The sequence below is a fragment of the Budorcas taxicolor genome, chromosome 11 (assembly GCF_023091745.1).
Source record: "Budorcas taxicolor isolate Tak-1 chromosome 11, Takin1.1, whole genome shotgun sequence".
In the NCBI taxonomy this organism is placed as follows: Eukaryota; Metazoa; Chordata; class Mammalia; order Artiodactyla; family Bovidae; genus Budorcas; species Budorcas taxicolor.
The window spans coordinates 70,984,919-71,003,129 of NC_068920.1; the positions used below are offsets into that span (position 1 = coordinate 70,984,919).

Below are 18,211 nucleotides of genomic sequence, written 5' to 3' on the forward strand. Positions count from 1 at the left end.
GAAGGACCAGCACTTAGCTGGGACAGACAGGCAAACACAGGTGCTCAGACACTGGACTGAACGTGCATGAAGAATAACCCTGTTCCTGAACAGTTGTGTGTGTGAACCACATTCTCCTTATAATATATCCCTGATCACTTTGCCAACTTCTGCAGTTTTACTTATAACCATTAGTCTAGTCAGGTTTTAAAAATTTCTTCCTGAGTCACTTTTGATCATTTATATTTTCCTAGAAAAGTATTCAGTTAATCCAGATTTTCATAAATTTGGGCCAGGAGTTGTACCTGATAGCACTTCAGTAATTTAAAAAAATCTTCTCTGTGCCAGTGTTTATACCCTTCTTTTTGCTATAGCACTTGTTTCCCTTCCTTTTGTCTGTGAATAGATTTGCCAGAGGAATAATTACTTTGTTGGTCTTTTCAGAGAACCATCTTTTGGATTACCTCTCAAGGCTACTTTTCTGAGTTTTCATAGACATAAAAAGACAATAATATTGTGATAATAAGTGACTAATATTTAGTTTTTAAAAGAAGTTTTAAGTTGTCTTATACATACTAAGGTACTTTTAGATGAAATAATACAATAACTTGGATTTGCTCAAAATTATCCAGTGGAGATGGAAGAGGTGTGAAGTCAGAGAACAGTGTACAGATGAACAAAACTGGCCATCAGCTGATAATTTCTGAAGCTAGATGATGAGTACATAAGAGTTATCATCATATTCTCTTTATTTTGGGATATGTGTGAAAATGTCCATAACAAAAAGTTTTTTAATCTCTGTCTCACTATGCATATCAAAATTTTCTAGATGGATGAAAACTCCTTTGTATGAAAGGAAACCACAGATCCTGAAGTATTTGAATGCTACCAGTCATTGTATTTATAGTATTATGGTTGTTTGTTTAAAGCCCTTAATTTTAAAAACATTCTGGACTTCAAAAAAAGACCAGGGGCTTCCCTGGTGGCTCAGATGGTAAAGAATCTGCCTGCAATGCAGGAGACGAGGCTTTGATTCGTGGGTCAGGAAGATCCCCTGCAGAAGGGAATGGCTATCCACAAAAGATTCTTGCCTGGAGAATTCCATGGACAGAGGAGCGTGGCAGGCTACAGTCCATGGGGTTGCAAAGAGTAGGACATGACTGAGTGACTGAAAAAAAAAGGGAGACCATAAATTACTAAAGGAAACCATAATATAACTGTTTATATAATCCTTGGGTAGGGATGGACTTCCTAAGAATGTCAAGTAAATGAGAAATCCTAAAGATTTTACTCATGCAAACTTTAAAGCTTTAGCATGTCAGTAAAGATTATAAACAAAAGTAAAAGCCAGTCAACACATGAGAAAAATATTTGCAGTATATAAATGACAAAAGATCAATATTATAAAAAGCTTTTGCAAATCAATAAGCAAAGATGAACCTTCAGTACAAAAATGAGCAAAGTAGTACATAGTCAAGTTACCAAAGAGATATAAATGACTGATAAATTCTGAAAAAAATGCCCAGCCATTAGTAATCCAAAAAAATGCAAGTGAAATAGCCAGGCCATTTTTCAAACTGGCAAGGCTACATCGAAGCCAAAGCATGAAGCTGTGGAATTTGGCTGCAGCTGACAGACGATGGGCACCACTGAAGGATCATCAACAGGCGTTATCTCATATCAGAGGCATCTGGTGGTACCTTATATAGGATGCTAGAGAGCTGTGAGACCCAAGACTGGACCTGGGGGACTTCCAGGGGTAGGGGGAGCATGAAGCAGAGAACAGTTGTGTTGAGAGCATTCAAAGGAAAAATCAGCCAGTCTTGATGATTAGCAGGGAGCAAAATTGAGATGGCCAGGGCTGTGGGTGGCACTGTTGAGGGAAACAAGGATGCTGGGGAGTGTGTCAGGGGAAGTCCAAGGTTAGTCTTTTGACACTGTGGGTCATTGTGTTATTCTAGAGCCTCATTCCTGGCAACCAATTCAAATTGTTTAATCTACAAAAAAAATTTGCTGCCTCATGCAATTGACAAGTCCTGGGTTAAAGTTTTCGGCACATCTGGCTCTGTGGCTCAGGGGAGTCATAAAGAGTCTTTTTCTTCACCCTTCCCAAAGAGAGGGCAGAAAGGGCCACCAGCAGCTCCAGCCTCACATCCTGCCAGTTTTGCACAGATCCTGGAAGGGCTGTCTTGGCCTGGCCTAGGAAACTTCCCCAAGACTAAGTGACAGCTGTGACTGATGAAAAGGCCAAGGTCATATGAGCTCCCCTGGCAAAGCTCATGGAGGTCAGCCAAACAACATTGACTCAGAGAGGAGGGAATGGTTCTCCAAGGGAAAACTGGGGTGTGCACCTACCAAGGGGGACTGGAGTTGAGCAGCAAAACCAACAAATGTCCATTCCCTTCCACCTCTGTCCAAGATCTAAGCAGATCCCCCTTCTCATATAAAAATTTTCTGTTTTATCATAATGCAGTTAGCCCTCGCAACACTTAAAACACGCTTGTCCCATCTCCGAAAGGAAAGGCTCCCAGTTCTCCCTCACTTACTACTTCCAGCCCCAATGCAAGTCTTGTCTCTTATGGTGTTGAGCTAGTCCTTCCTGGTCTTTCAATTTACAGCCAAACTACAACAATGGAGGAAAAGTCGGATAGCTGAAATAGCAAAACCTTTCCAGCTGAAGAGGGGAGGGGAGGGAGAACACTCCAGGATCACAGGTCCATAGCCCGGACCACAAGCTTGACCAGTCAGTGTGGACAAGGTGCCCTGGCCCACCTAGCAGCTGCTCTGCTTCTGCTGTCTTGAGAGCCTCCGTTATCCTTCATGCTTTGTGGCCACATGCACAAGGGGCTTTGAGGGGTCACCTCCCATTGGTACAAATTTGGGGGCGGGAACACTTCAGGGGTTGAGTAATTCCTGGCCTTTGTTTTCCAGGTTTGTGGGGGTTTCCTGGCAATACAATCCCTTTAATCATTAGAAAGCTCTCAGTCAGTCTGCATTCAGCCATCCCCAGAGCTATTAACCAAACCAGAGACCTCATTGAAAGTTATAACTCTTGAATCAAGTCCCTGGTGATGGTGTTGGGGGAGGAGGAGGAGTTGTCTCTTAGCAACAGATCTTGGTGCTCTGCTTGTCCCAGGAGCCCATGGTTCTGTGGCTCTCGTAGGGCTCTGCCGCAGGGCAATGCAACTCCTAGTCTGTGGTGAGAGGCAGAGCTCTCTGCCCCTTCTCCCTCAAGCTGCAACCCACTGGAAGCCTGCTTGTAATGGAAGCTGTGGTGGCCTCTGTTGAGCTGGGAGGAGTTCAAGAGGGCCTGAGGAGTCAAGAGCCTGTCAGGCTCCAGGTGTGTCTCCCTCTGTGTTTCCAGCCTGTCTGTCTTTGCTTGAGCTGACTTTAGCTAGCAGCAGAGAACTGGCTCTTAATTATCTGACTCTCAGCCCTATTGAATTACTGGCCTCAGGCAGAAAGGGCCTCTCTGGGCAAAGCAGCATTTTCTTCCTTTCTGCTTTCAGATGAGCCCCTTTCAGCCAAAGTATCTCTTGTTGGACATTTTTCTACAGGTCCCCTAAAGTTCTAGCTCACCTCTAGAGGCAGTGGGAGAGTTTAGTCAGCTGCTTTGCTGCTGTGTAGCAGACAGGGGAAGTGGCACTATCCTGTTTAGTTCAGCCAATTCCTTCTTTCAAAAAAATTTGACTTCTGAAGCTAATTTCTGAGTTTGGACTTTTTCCTGGTACAGACTGGCTAAAGCAGAAAAGGGAATTAACTGGCTCACCTAACTGAACAGACCAGGACCTCAAACTGTGTGAGGAATCGCTCTTTCTCCGTCTCAGTTCTACCTCTCTGTATTGGCTTAATTCCCAGGTGGTTCCTCCCAAAGGAGACAAAGATGGCCCTCACAGCCTGGCCCGCCCCTGCGCTTAGAAACCTGAGCCCAAAGAGGATGCTTTCCCCAGTAATGCCAGAGAAGTCCTGGAGAAATGACTCATTGACTCAAGTTAGGTGATCTGTGCCCATCTCAGGACTCTGATTGGCCAGGCCTAAATCACATTCTGACCCCTGGGGGAACCATCAGCTCCCACTCAGACCACATGGACTGAGAAAGTGGGGAAGAAAGGATGGTTCCCCAATGTCAAGGCAGGGTGCTGTTGTCAGGAGGACTGGGAGCTGGGCTGGCATAGAGAACAGGCATCCATTCATACACCCAGGTCTAAAGCCAGAAGGCAAATGGAACTTAAGAGTAGGTCAGGATGGAGAGTTGGAGCTGAAAGTAAAGGCTTAAAGATATGAGTTAGCCAGACTGTGGGAGTGAACCAGATAGAGGCAAAAGGGGCGTGAAGGCACGCCTCCCATCAGAAGACAGGATGGTTAGGAACACAGCAAGAAGAAAAGGTTAGAGAGCCCAAACAGGGCAGCTGCACGGCAGCCTGCCAACATGGAGCAGTCAGTGGTATCACCCAAGAGACCAAGTAGGTGAAGACGCTTGACGACAACTACATTGTCTGATTAGCAGATGGCCTGTGACTTGGAAGGGCACAGTGACAGCCGAGGAGATTGAAGGCCAGTTACAGGGTAGAAAGCCCACGAGGAAGGGGAAGGGTGACCAGAAGCGAGAGACGAGGCAGGACGGACAGCAGGAGCTGAGGGTGGCCAGGAGTGGGGTGCCAGGAAGGGCGGTGACTTGTGCCAGAAGGAACCTGGAGAAGACAAATATCATGGCCCTTGGAGCAAAGGGCAGAGCAGGGATGAGAGACAGTGGGACAGAAGCAGGCACAGAAAGAGTGACATGTACACATCAGTATCATTAAGCGAGGTGGCATCTTGGTCACTGCAGCATGGTACCAGTAGTCCCGCTGGTTTGATGAGTGTGGTTGCAAGACATGGAAATAAGCATTTTTTTTTTGAGATATACATACAGCTGGTACATACAGTACACTAACCTTAAATGTACGTGTGCATACACTGTATAACTTTATACCTGTATAGCCACCACTCATATCAAGATAAAGAACATTTTCAGCATCACATAAAGTTACCTCCTGCCCCTTTCTAGTCCATATGAGTCCCAGAGGTAACCTCTGTTCTGACTTCTGTCCTCATCAGTTTAGTCTGTTCTCCATGTGTATGGAATCCAACAGTATGCACTCTAGTCTGGCTTCTGTCATGCAGCATGATATTAAATGGCTTCATCCATGTTCCATGTACCAACCGTTCCTTCTTATTGCTGGGTAACATCCCATTATGAATATAACACGATTTATCCATTCTACTAGTGATGGGCACTTCGGTTATGTCCAGGTTGTTACTATTATAAATAAAACTAATGCCTTCCCCCCTCCCCCTTAGAGAATTCTCATTCTTTCTCACTCTCATACATGCACAGCCCTCACGCAGGTACTGGAGCAGGCCAGTCTCCTCTGGGAGGTCTGGCCATTGGTCTCCTTGCCCCTCTCTTGTGAGCACGTGTTTTCTGGGGAAGTCAGTTTCGTCAAGGGTGGCGGATACAGGTTGGAGATGGGGAGGGATACCACCCTCCTAAGGCTTGCTCCCCTCTCTTCTAGCCTCCTTGCCCCTGGCTGCCAGCGCCCTGAGCCTGCCTGACCCCTCAGGGGGGCTCGCCCGCGTCCCCCCATGAGCGCGCCCGGCTGACCTCCAGGGCGGCCGCGGTGGAGCCCGGGCGCCACGGGGGCAGCGGGGCCATGGCCTCGCTGGACCTGCCCTACCGCTGCCCGCGCTGCGGGGAGCACAAGCGCTTCCGGAGCCTGTCGTCGCTGCGCGCGCACCTGGAGTACAGCCACACGTACGAGACGCTCTACATTCTCTCCAAGACCAACAGCATCTGCGACGGCGCCGCGGCGGCCTTCCCGCTGGCGCCCGAGCCCGCCGCCCTGCTGGCCGTGCCGGGCGCCCGGCGCGAGGTCTTCGAGAGCACGTCCTTTCAGGGCAAGGAGCAGGCAGTCGGGCAGTCGTCCGCCGCGCCACACCTGCTGCACCACCACCACCACCACGCGCCCCTCGCCCACTTTCCCGGCGACCTGGTGCCGGCCGGCCTGCCTTGCGAGGAGCTGGCGGAGCCGGGCCTCGTGCCCGCCGCGCGCTACGCGCTCCGCGAGATCGAGATCCCGCTGGGGGAGCTGTTCGCCCGCAAGTCCGTGGCCTCCTCGGCGTGCTCGACGCCGCCGCCCGGGCCCGGCCCCGGGCCCGCGTCCGCCTCGCCCGCGTCTCCCTCGCCCGCCGACGTGGCTTACGAAGAGGGCCTGGCCCGCCTCAAGATCCGGGCGCTGGAGAAGCTGGAGGTGGACCGACGGCTGGAGCGGCTGAGCGAGGAGGTGGAGCAGAAGATCGCAGGCCAGGTGGGCCGGCTGCAGGCCGAGCTGGAGCGAAAGGCGGCGGAGCTGGAGACTGCGCGGCAGGAGAGCGCGCGGCTGGGCCGTGAGAAGGAGGAGCTGGAGGAGCGCGCCTCCGAGCTCTCGCGCCAGGTGGACGTGAGTGTGGAGCTGCTGGCCTCGCTCAAGCAGGACCTGGTGCACAAAGAACAGGAGCTGAGCCGCAAGCAGCAGTGAGTGGCCCACGGGGCCCCGTGGGTGGGTGTGTCCGCGAACGTGCCAGAGTCGGTGATGGCATCACTGTGTTCCCGCCACCATCGTGAGTGTGGCTGTGTGTGCGGCCGAATTACGCGGGCACTGTGGCCACTGGCATGTAATGGTGGTGCGCGTGGGGCCATGAGTGGCATGAAGGTGTGCGTTTAGGACTCTGAGACCATGACAGTTGTGACCGCGTTCATGTGTGTGAATGTCTTTCTCGGCCATCTCTTTGCTCCTTGACAAGGCTGTTTCCTGATTGTGACATCAGACTCTTCTCTTCTGCCAACCAAAGACAAGGCTCAATTCTCTCCTTTCCCTTCTCAGGTTTTTTCCTATCTATTGTGTCATTCTTTTCTCTCCTCCTCAGAGAAAAACTTGAAATTATTGTTTCTACTTGTCTTCGATTTCTTTCCCCACTTTCTCTCTTGAACCCACTCTGATCAGGCATCCACCAACATCTTTATCCTCCATGTCATCAGTGACCTTCATGTTACGAAGGCCAACTCATCCTCTTATTTGGCCCCTTGGCAGCCATTTGACACAGCTGATCCTTGAAACAAATCTTTTAACTTGGCTTCTAAAGATACGCTCCTGGAATTTCCATCTCTCTCTATTGGCTTCCTCTCAGCCTTTGCTGGGCTTCTCCTCATTCCTCTGGTCTTCAAACGTAGATGTTATTTGTCCCTATCGTGATAAGCCCCATGGGGGCAGGGATTTTTTTTCTGCTTTGTTCACTGCTGTAGCCCCAACACCTAGAACGGTGCCTGGCACCTAGAAGGTGCCCATACATGTTGAATGGATGCATGAATGACTATGAATGCATGTGAGAGTAAATACTCACATGACTCTCTTAAGTATGCTGTGTGTGCAACTCCTGGAGGTTGGTGCAACCATAAGTGTGCTTTTCTGCATCTGAGAGCGTTTCTGAAAATGTGTGTGTGTGTGTGTTTGAATGTGTTGGTAGGACTGTGCCTCAGCCTGTGCGTGCCTGTGGATGAACGTTATATGAATATGTGTACATGAGTGTGTGGAGCTGGCTACTGGGCTATGTGTGGGCTTCTGGAGGGAGGAGGTGGCTGTGTGTGACTGAACATGCCTGTGAGTACTTCTGTGGGGAGCAGGGGTGTCTGCTTGTGTGCTTGGGTCTGGGTTGGTGGGGTGTGAACGTATGACTAGGGGTGTATGCTTGCATTTCTGTATGCGCTGTTGTGTGGGCAGTGTTCCTGGGTGTGCTCTGCGTGTACCCATGTGACCAAGAGCAGACACTGTGGCCAGCTGTGCCCTTGTCTTTCCCTACTGCTCAGGGTTTCCTCCAGCAGGTGGGTGGGCAGCCAGGCCAGGGCACTCGGGTAAGAGACTGCTCTGGGCCCAGGGAGGTGGTGCAGATCGACCAGTTCCTGAAGGAGACGGCGGCGCGGGAGGCCAGCGCCAAGCTGAGGCTGCAGCAGTTCATCGAGGAGCTCCTCGAGCGGGCCGACCGGGCCGAGCGGCAGCTGCAGGTCATCAGCAGCAGCTGTGGCAGCACGCCCAGTGCCAGCCTGGGCCGCGGAGGTGGGGGAGCTGGTGCTGGGCCCAGTACCCGGGCCCCAGGCAGGACGGTGAGTGCCCACCTGCCTTCCCTCCTTTGCCTGCCCAGCTGACCCCTACCACCTCGCCTCACACATGCCTGAATCTCCCTCTGATACTCTGTGCTTCCTTCTTTGGCTCTTCCCCATGAGCAGGCTGCAGTCCTGAAGCAGGGGTCCAGGAATAGGGGAGCCCCTCCCTGAGGCTGTAGTGAGATACCATCCAGCAGCCCCAGGCCTCAGGCAGGGGCTCCCCTCTGCCCATCTCTGCAAATGAGAGCCCAGGAGCCACAAGCCGGGGTCTGGGGTGTGTGGTGGGTACAGGGAGGGGGCTGGTGAGCCTGCTTCTCTGGGCTGTCTGTCTGTCTACTTGTCCATCTCTCCCAACTGTTTATGTTTTTCTCTCTCTTCTCCCCCATCTCTTATCTCCATCTTGTACCCTGTTTCTCCCACTCCTTCTCATCCTCTGGCCCCCTCTGCCTCCTGCCTTTCCTTCCCTCTCTGGGGGCCCACAGCGAGAACACCACGCGGGCCCAGCCATGCCTAGCACGTATGCAGTGTCCCGGCATGGCTCCTCTCCCAGCACAGGGTAAGCCATGGGCCTGGCCCGTCCCGCACAGCCCACTCTCCCCTAGAAAGATCCACTGCTCTGCTGGCCCTTCTGGGGCTTGGCTTCTCCTCCTCCCCCATCCTCCTTGGGTCACCTCTGTCTGCCTTTCCACACTCAGAGAGGACTCTTGGACAGTAGGGTGGGTGGATTGCCCTTGGCCAGTGGTAGGTGGTATGGAGAGTTTGGGCAGGCCTAGGACCCCTTGCTCCTCACCGTCTGGTCCACCCCCCACCCCAGGGCCTCCAGTCGCATCCCAGCTGCATCTCAGAGCTCAGGTTGTTATGACAGTGACAGTCTGGAGCTGCCCCGGCCAGAAGAGGGGGCCCCCGAGGACAGCGGCCCCGGGGGCTTAGGCACGCGGGTCCAGGCTGCCAACGGCGGCTCGGAGCGGGGCCAGCCCCCTCGCAGCTCTGGACTGCGGCGCCAGGCCATCCAGAACTGGCAGCGCAGACCCCGTCGACACAGCACGGAAGGGGAGGAAGGTGACGTCTCCGACGTGGGCTCCAGAACCACCGAGTCAGAGGCTGAGGGCCCCTTGGATGTCCCCCGCCCTGGGCCTGCTATGGCTGGGCCGGTGAGCAGCTGCCGGCTCTCTGGTGAGTCCTGAGGGGGTGGGTACTGAGAGACCGGGTTTTCCGTGGTGCTGACCGCTCTCAGGGGACACAAGGCTGAGGCAGTAAATCTCCTGGGCTCCTGCACTGCCTCTCCCCTTGCCCCAGACTTCCCACATGTACAGGGCCCTGCAGGCTTAGGGCAGGAGCTGCTGGGACACGGGGATCCATTCACGTGACATTCATAGGAGAGGAGTTGGGAGTTCAAAGTGAAGCCGGGGGCCAGTGGGGCAAGCCCTCTCCCATATCCATACAAGGCCACATGCGTCTGTGGTTGGGTCCGGGGGCAGAAAGCTCAGGTCAGGGTGCACGGCTGTGCCTGGTGACTGCTCTGGGCAACCTCACCTGCCTTCTGTTCACAGATGCACTGCTTCTATCCAAACCCTTTCCCTCCTCCAATCTTGACTCAGTTGCCTCCTCTAGGGGATGACTTTGGACCGTGTCATGATATAAGACCTTAAAAAGAAAGTTCACTTGAGGAAGGGCCACCTTTTTCTAATTTGCAAAATTAGGGAGGGGGATAATGCAAAAGAGGGGGAAGCAGAGGCCCCTTGTCCCTCCTCCCCAGTTTCTGGTCCCCCAGCATGGTTCTGTCATGCCCATTCCTCCTGCAGTTCCTGCCCTACCCCAGCTCCCCACCTATATGCCCCCCCACTGACCTCTGACCCTGTGGTATTGTGCAGCCCGCCCGGAGGGAGGCAGTGGGCGGGGTCGGCGAGCTGAGAGGGGAAGCCCCTCCCGCTCAAATGAGGTCATCAGCCCAGAGATCCTCAAGATGCGAGCTGCCCTGTTCTGCATCTTCACCTACCTGGACACGCGCACTCTGCTACATGCCGCCGAGGTCTGCCGGGACTGGCGCTTCGTGGCCCGCCACCCTGCCGTCTGGACCCGGGTGCTGCTTGAGAACGCCCGCGTCTGTTCCAAGGTGCCTGTCCCTCTCTGCCGTCCTGCTCTCCCAGTCACCCTTGCTGTGGCCCTATCTTTTCCCTGGCAGAGTCTAGCCCTGCAAGGTCTGGCTGGTCCTTGTAACCCTTACCACACCCCAGCTTTAACCTGGCTCCCCGACATGTTCTCCTGAGGCCTCCCATCCTGGGGCTGGTCCACGTCCTGCCAACCAGACTCACATCCCATTATGCCCAGATAACTCCTCTCTCCCTGCAGTTCCTGGCAATGCTGGCTCAGTGGTGCACCCAGGCCCATTCGCTGACACTGCAGAACCTGAAGCCTCGGCAGCGGGGCAAGAAGGAGAGCAAAGAGGAGTATGCCCGGAGTACCCGGTGAGGCCATGCGGTGGGGGTGGGGGGACCGCTCCTGGGCTGCGGACCCAGAGTGATGTCAGGGTGCTTCCCAGAGGAGGATCTGGCTGCAGACAGTGCCCTGACTTCTTGGCTGTCCCCAGGGGCTGCTTGGAGGCAGGCCTGGAGTCTCTGCTGAAGGCAGCGGGGGGAAACCTGTTGATCCTGCGCATCTCCCACTGCCCCAACATCCTCACTGACCGTTCGCTGTGGCTGGCTAGCTGCTACTGCCGCGCCCTGCAGGCCGTCACCTACAGGTGGGTCTCCATTGCTGGAGGCGAGGGATTGGCCAGAGGGATCCCTGAGCTCTGCATACGCATACCTTCCCCCTCCCCCCAGGGCTCTGGGGCAGAAGGACCCAAGAGCTCTGTGACCCAAAGGAAAGGAGCAGAGGCCTCCAGAGTGGGTGGCCCCAGCTTTTGTCTTTTCAACAGAAGCGCCACAGACCCAGTGGGCCATGAGGTCATCTGGGCCCTGGGCGCAGGCTGCAGAGAGATCGTCTCCCTCCAGGTGGCGCCACTTCACCCCTGGTGAGCGAGGCCGCGGTGGGGATGGGCAGGGCTGGGCCCGGAGTGGGGGTGAGGACCCAGCAGATGTGGGCCCCTTCCATGTGCTGTTTGGGGTGAGAGATTCACATTCATCAATCTGTCTTTAAGCTTCAGAATCAGACGCGGGATCATGGCCTGGCTTGCGGGCAGTGTAACTTTGGGCTACCCGGTCATGCCTTAGTTTCTCAACTGCAGAGTAAAAGTGGTATCAAGGATCTGTGGATCTTATTAAGCCTGTAGCTGGCTCAGCTGAGATGTGTGCCTAAAGGCTGCAGAGCCCACAGAGTGTTCAGAAACGCTGGCCTGAGATAGCCAGCTTTGTTTGACACGTGAAAGGCAGTTAGGGAGGTCAGTGTATAATACACAAAAGAGCTGGTTTTCAGAGAATCCAGAGTATGAGATCATTCATTGCTCTACTTGGAATTCTCAAACTACCAGGCTTTTTCACTCCCTGCTCGTGCCCTGCAAGACTCTGTCTTCATGACACCACTTCATGGGTCCCCAGTATCCCATCACTAACACTCAGGATTTGTCAATGATCCCCTGTCTCCATTCCTCTTGCGCCTGGTCCTAGCCCCTATCTAGTCAATTTTACAATAATTTCTCAATGTTTCAGTTTACACCAGACTCATGTTTCTTGGGGCAGAGGCTGTGAATGTCCATTTCTGTGCCCCTGGTACTGAGTGCGTGGCAGCAGCTGGGGGTTGTTAAGTGATGAAGTGTTCAGGGAAGTAGCAGGTTTGCTGTGAGTGGTGGGCAGGGCCCAACGAGCAGTAAGTGTGGAAAGGAAGGCTGGGCCAAGGTCAGGTCTTGCCTAAGAGATTCAGGTTTTTGCATTTTATCAGGAAAGCACTGGGAAGCCACTGGGGGACTATAGATCTTAACAAATGGGATTACATCAGACCGGTAATGTTCTCTGTCTTCCCCTACACTGCGTGCCTCTTGGAGGCAGGGTCCATGTCTATATGTCACCACTATATCCCTAGTGAGCGAGTGAAAGTCGCTCAGTCATGTCCGACTCTTTGCGACCCCATGGACTGACTATACAGTCCATGGAATTCTCCAGGCCAGAATACTGCAGTGGGTAGCCGTTCCCTTCTCCAGGGGGTCTTCCCAACCCACAGATCGAACCCAGGTCTCCCATACTGCAGGTGAATTCTGGCCCAGCTCTGTTGTTCTTAGTCATGGCAGGACTTGAGAAGCATTTTGTTGAATGACTGAGAAAATGTGGGAGTGAGTGGCTCTCAGCAGCCACTGGATGAACTGGCAGGGAGACTAGTTGCATAATCTGTTGAATGTTGATTGTGGTCTGAGCTGTGGATTGAAGAGTTGTTGAGGAATCGGAATCTGCAGGTCTTGGCAGGAAGTGAAGGAGGAGGAGTCAGGGAAGATCCCAGGTTTCTGACTTGAACAGTTGGGTGGTTGGTGTGGCCCTCGCCTTGTGGGGCGGGTCCTGACCGAGGAGCGGGCTTAGGATAGCATGCAGCCAGGGGCTCCCTGACAACCCTCCCTCCACCCCATTCTCCAGCCAGCAGCCCATGCGTTTCAGTAACCGCTGCCTACAGATGATCGGTCGCTGTTGGCCCCACCTCCGGGCTCTGGGGGTCGGGGGTGCCGGCTGTGGGGTGCAGGGCCTGGCATCACTCGGTGAGTCTCTCCGTGGGACTGGCATGGGGGTGATGGGAAGCAGGCGTGGGTGCATCACTGAAATCCTAGCGGGGCTCGGGCAATGGCGTGGGTGGCGGCAGGAAGTAACCTGGGTGTTTGTCAGCAGGCCCTCCCCTCTCCTTCCTTCTTCCTAGCGAGAAACTGCATGCGGCTGCAGGTGCTGGAGTTGGACCATGTGTCGGAGATCACCCAGGAGGTGGCGGCTGAGGTCTGCCGGGAAGGCCTGAAGGGCCTGGAGATGCTGGTGCTCACAGCCACCCCCGTAACCCCCAAGGCCCTGCTGCATTTCAATAGTGAGTGATGGGGAACGGGGGTGGGGTGCCACTGTCAACTCTTACCACGTCTTGTCAGCAGGTAGCGTAGCCAACTCCCTCTTGCTCCTGGTCAGCAAACGCCAACACGGGTAAAGCTGACCAGGGTTCTAGCCCTGGCTTTGCCACCAGTGCCTTCTGAGGCCAGGGTGGCATTGAAGGCCTGCCAGCATCTGACCCGAATGGTTTAGTTCAGCCAAATGGACATGTGTTGCCTTGTGCTCTTTCCATGCTGGAGACATGGGCTGTTCAGTATCATCTACCATCTACCCCCACGTGAACCTCCAGCCAAGGGCAAGGGCTGAACACATGGGTTCTGGAGCTTACTGACCTATGTGTCCATTCTGTCTTTACTGCTTATTAGCTATGTGACTTTGGGCAGGTCACTGTACTTCTCTTGAGTCTGTATCCCCATCTTTTAAGTGGAATTCTAAGCTGAATGGGCAGGAAGGTTAATGAGATAATGTGTGTTAGCCCCCCAGGACAATTCTCAGGGTGAAGCCTTCAGCACGCCTCTGCTGGCCCCTACCTCCCTCCAGCCCCCATTCCCTCCCTGTGATTCCTCCACCTTCATTAAGGATGCAGGTGCCCAGCTTGAGCTGCACACACCCAAGTGAGTCCCTCATCGGGGACCATTTGGCCCCTGGCAGGACCCCATATCCTGAGCACTGCAGGTTCCTTGACTTTCTTATCATTGCCAGGATCTTCTTCTTCCCTCCCCTTCAATCTCATGGCCCTGCCCTGGGCTGACCATCAGAACTAACTGCTTGGCCTCTAAAATCTTAACTTCTAGATCCTCTCAGCCTCCTGACCTTCTTGCTTCTCCTGCCCTGACTTCATGGCAACATCCAGTCCCTTAAGCCCTCTGCTCCCAGCTAATCTGCCCCCTGCCTCCACTCCTCCAGTGCTCTGGCTGGCCAAGACTCAGCAGCTGCACCTCAGCTTCTCTGTTCCTGTAATTCATCTCCACATACCCAGACCATAGCACAACGGTCCCCTCTGCCAGTGAAGTTGCTGGAACCCCTGCACAGCTGGCTATCATCCACTCGTCCTCCCAAAGTCCACCACAGCCTGTGCTCTAGGACCTCACGCTCTTCTCTCCTTGCCCAGGGGAGCCGGGGGCAGCATGGGTCTGCTCCCAGTGCCTAGCACACAGCTGCCTCTCAGCATGTTCTGATTTCATTAATTGATAAGAGGAGAGAAGACAGGTCTCTTGCCCAGGTCAGGCATGGGCCCCACCTCACTTACCTTTTCCTAGGCATCTGCCGGAACCTCAAGTCCATTGTGGTTCAGATTGGGATTGCCGATTATTTCAAAGAGCCTAGCAGTCCTGAGGCCCAGAAGCTGTTTGAGGACATGATAACAAAGCTCCAGGTGAGCAGCTGGCTCTGATCAAGACCCCCAGGGCACCCCGCGGCTGGGACTGGTGACCTGGGTGTTTGAAGGGAGGGCTCCGCCTGTCTGCCCCAAGGGGAACTAACTCAGGTTTGGTCCACAGGCCCTACGGCGGAGGCCCGGCTTCTCTAAGATCCTGCACATTAAGGTGGAAGGCTGCTAACCCGGGTTGGGGGCGGCAGGGCCCCTGCCAGCCCCACGCCAGCCGCGCTCTTTGGACCTCCAGAGGGATCCTGATCTGGACTAGACTTTTGGAGGCTTGGTGTTATCCCTGGTTTCTGGGAGAGGGGTTGTCAGTCTCCTGTCCTCCTGCTGGGACAGTGGGACGCAGGCCTGACCCTAAGCACTGCCTCTCCAGGGCAGGGGCTTGGACAGCTGTCCCCCACCTCCACCCCACCCCATCCGGAGCAGCCCTCTAGGCACAGCCAGCGAAGAGCTGAGTCTCCACCAGCACTTGGTGTCATCGCTCTGAGGATCTGCAGTAACCACCGGTGGCTCCTTGGCTGCTCAGGCTGTTGGGGCCGGCCTCCCCTTTGTGAGGCCCAGCCTCCTGGTCGGGAGCCTCTGTCAGGCCCCAGACCAGAGGGGTTGCTCCAACAGACAGCTCAGACTTGGCCCAGAGGCTCTTCTCTTCCCCCTGCTCAGTCCCAGCCTTCTGCGGGGCATCCCCTTCAGGCAGCCTGCCAGGGCTCTGGGTCCATATTCTCCAGGGATAACCCTAGCGGTCTTGGGGATGTGGTCAGCTGAAAGTGGGAAGTAGGGGGTTCAGTGAGGTAGTGGGGTCGGCTTGGAAGGGCAAGACATCTATTCAGAACTTCTCCCCGAGACATCCAGGCCACGCCTCCCAAGGGTGGATATTGCTAGGGTGAGAAAACTTCGAGTTTTTACTGCTGTAGAAAAGACAAGACTCCTCCCAGCCACCACATATCCCATGACACACCAGAACTAAATTCAAGAGCTATGAGGCGCATGTTTCTATACTTTCACCAATCCCGAGCTTCTGGAGGGGCCGGGTCATAGCTCTGGGAAATGCTGTCAGCAGTGAGAAGCGGTTCCTGTCCTCAAGGAGTATACTTCTAATCTGGGTGCTTGGACAGGAATCTGATGGCCTTTGGGTCCCCAAGGTCATGTGAGAGGGAATCACTTGGCTGCCCTCTGCTGGGGCCTGGAGGAGGCCGGAAGCGGGGTGGTTTAGTTTGCTTCCTTGTCCGGCTACCTTGCTGGAAGATGTGGCCTTGGTGGGGAGCCACACCTTTGAAGCCCAGAAGGAGCCCCAACATCAGACTTGTCCCCCCGCTTCAGTCTCCACTGGTCCATGGGCTGGGGACTATGTTGGGGGGTGTTCTGCCTGGGGCAGTGCTGGGGCCTGAACCAGGATCACTGGCTTAGAGTACAAATGGAGGCTCTCACTGACCCTTGCATGGTTCCCAAAGGGTCAGGTCCTGGCACTATGGCTGTAAAGACTCAGGTCTCCAAGTTCCTCCTCTTAGCCCTCCCACAGTGGCACAAAGGCCGTGGGTCCTGCCAACCTCCGTTTGGAAAGTTCTTTCAAACAGTCTGGATCCATCTTAGGGTTTCCTTCTCTCTTGCTATAAGATGGGCTCTCAGCCCTAAACATTAGGTTCTGGCTGGGGCCAGGCTCCTCTAGTTTCCCAGTCCTTTCCGGGAATCCAACTTTTCTGCCGCAACCTGGCATCAGGACATCAAGACCCACCCTGGGTTTCCCTGCAAAAGGCCTCCAGAGCTGGGACCCTCACAGGCTCAGAAGTGTATCCAGCTCTCCTGGCTCCCCACACAGCTGTGTCTTGCTCTTTTTGTTGTTTTCTTCCTGTGACTTGTTCTGGCCCTACCCTTTGAAGACTCCAAATACCAAGGGTGGCATGTCGGTATCTCCATCTAGTTCTGCACGAAGCCTTGGCTGTGTGGCATCCCCACCCCAGAGCAACTGGTTCTGTTGGCTCTGACCTCCCAGTTCTGTCCCCAGGAGTCATGAAGGAGAAGCACAACTTTCCTCTGTTCTGGGACCGGAAGGGAGCTGGAGGTCCACTTGGCCTGGCTGCCCTGGGTGTGTCTGTTCTGCTTTACCAGCTGCACCCACCACAGCCCCTGCTCCCTGCGACCCTAGGACCGGAGGTGTTGCCCTCCCTGTGTCTCCTGGACAAAGCACAAAGGGATGCCTTGCTTGGCCGGAGCCTGTCCTACTGAGGGGCTTTTTCTGTCCCAGGAAGCCTCCATCCCTGAATACAAGGCTTTGGGCAATCTCCTTGGGAAGATGCCCGGTGGAATGCCTGCCATCAGTTCTGGGAAAGGTGAGGGTGCACGGGCAGCAAGCTCGAGTGAGAGAAAGGTGGTGCTGAAAGGCCTGGTGGTGGTGAAGTCCCTTCTGACCAGCAGCGCTGAGTATCACCAGCACAGGGGGCAGCCGGGTGAACAGGACGCCCCTCACCTGTTGGTGGGGTTTTCCTCTCCGTGAGTTGGGCTGTTTCCAGAAACCCACCAAGTCCCCCATCCTTTGTTTTCCAGCTGAGCGTGGGGGATGCATAGTGCATGGGTCCAAGCCCCTGCCTAGGTGGGTCACAGCGTGTCCCACTGCACACCTGGGACTGACAGGCTTGTGTGCCCCAGCCTGGGTGTCTGCCCAGAGAACTGCTGGGTGTGCAGGCTTCCACAGGTCCTTACCAGCTTGATGGTAGTTGTGCCCCTCCTCAGAGGGGTGAGCCCTGAGTGGGGGCACCTCATCTCTCACTCACCCAACACGGAGCATCTTACATATCTCACATCTGATGAGATGCACAACAGAGGGCTATCTGGGCGAGCAAACCGAGGCAGGCCCTGCTCCTGGGGACCCAGCCGGTGTGGAGGCCCCTTGGGTGATGGCCACTTGGTGTCCTTACCACCTCCTGCCAGCCCAGCGCCTGGGAGACTTGGGTGTTTGTTCGGAGGACATCGTGCTTTATTCAGGCTGCCTCCCCACAGCACTGGCGGAGAACAAAGGAGATGATGTATCTGGGTCCCTGAGGGAGACAAAGTGGGCCGCCCAGAGCCATGGCTTTTACAGGCCAGGAGACCACCTCGGGAACAGGGCAGAGTGGAGTCTGAGCCAGTCCTTCAAGAATTGCTGGGGTGGGGATGGGGGAGGGAAGGCAGCCTCCTTCCCAAGTCCTGCTGCTGCAAGGCTTGACTCCATGCTTTGTCTCTGGGTTCTGCATGGCCCCTGCCCTGGGCTCTGGTCCTCTGGGCTGTGGGTGGGGAGCCGCCCACGCCTGGTCCCTCTTGGGTGCTAAGCCGAAGATCTTTCCAGAGTGACTACTGGTGCCAAAGACCCAATTCCTGGTGGGCTTGGGGTGAAAACAAGCTGGGGACTGGGTACAGGGCCCAGCACCTGGAGGAGTTAACTCACGCTTTAGGATCTGTCCCAACCCATCAGTCCCTGAGGATGGAACTTCCCTTCCCCAGGGGCCTGGCACTTCTCCCTACTGGTGGCTGTGCTCTCTCACCCAGCCTTTTCCCAGGTCCCGTTTCTGTATATACTGCTGTGTAACGTGTGTGTGTGTATATATTTATTCCTGGACAAGCGTGTTCATCTGCAGCCTTGCCTGAGGATAAGGTTTAGTTAGGATTGGATGAAGATCAGAATACCAGGGCCAACTA

General features: G+C 54.7%; 1 protein-coding gene across 1 annotated transcript; it reads left to right on the forward strand.

Moving 5' to 3' along the window:
* The first annotated feature begins 5,672 nt into the window (after positions 1 to 5,672).
* FBXO41 (F-box protein 41) lies at positions 5,673 to 14,723 on the forward strand. The gene is made up of 12 exons (XM_052649500.1): positions 5,673 to 6,532; positions 7,930 to 8,155; positions 8,638 to 8,711; positions 8,970 to 9,328; positions 10,027 to 10,268; positions 10,505 to 10,620; positions 10,743 to 10,895; positions 11,073 to 11,168; positions 12,715 to 12,833; positions 12,989 to 13,147; positions 14,424 to 14,539; positions 14,664 to 14,723. The coding sequence occupies exons 1-12, from the start codon at positions 5,673 to 5,675 to the stop codon at positions 14,721 to 14,723; spliced, it is 2,580 nt and encodes an 859-aa protein (XP_052505460.1).
* Positions 14,724 to 18,211: the final 3,488 nt, after the last annotated feature.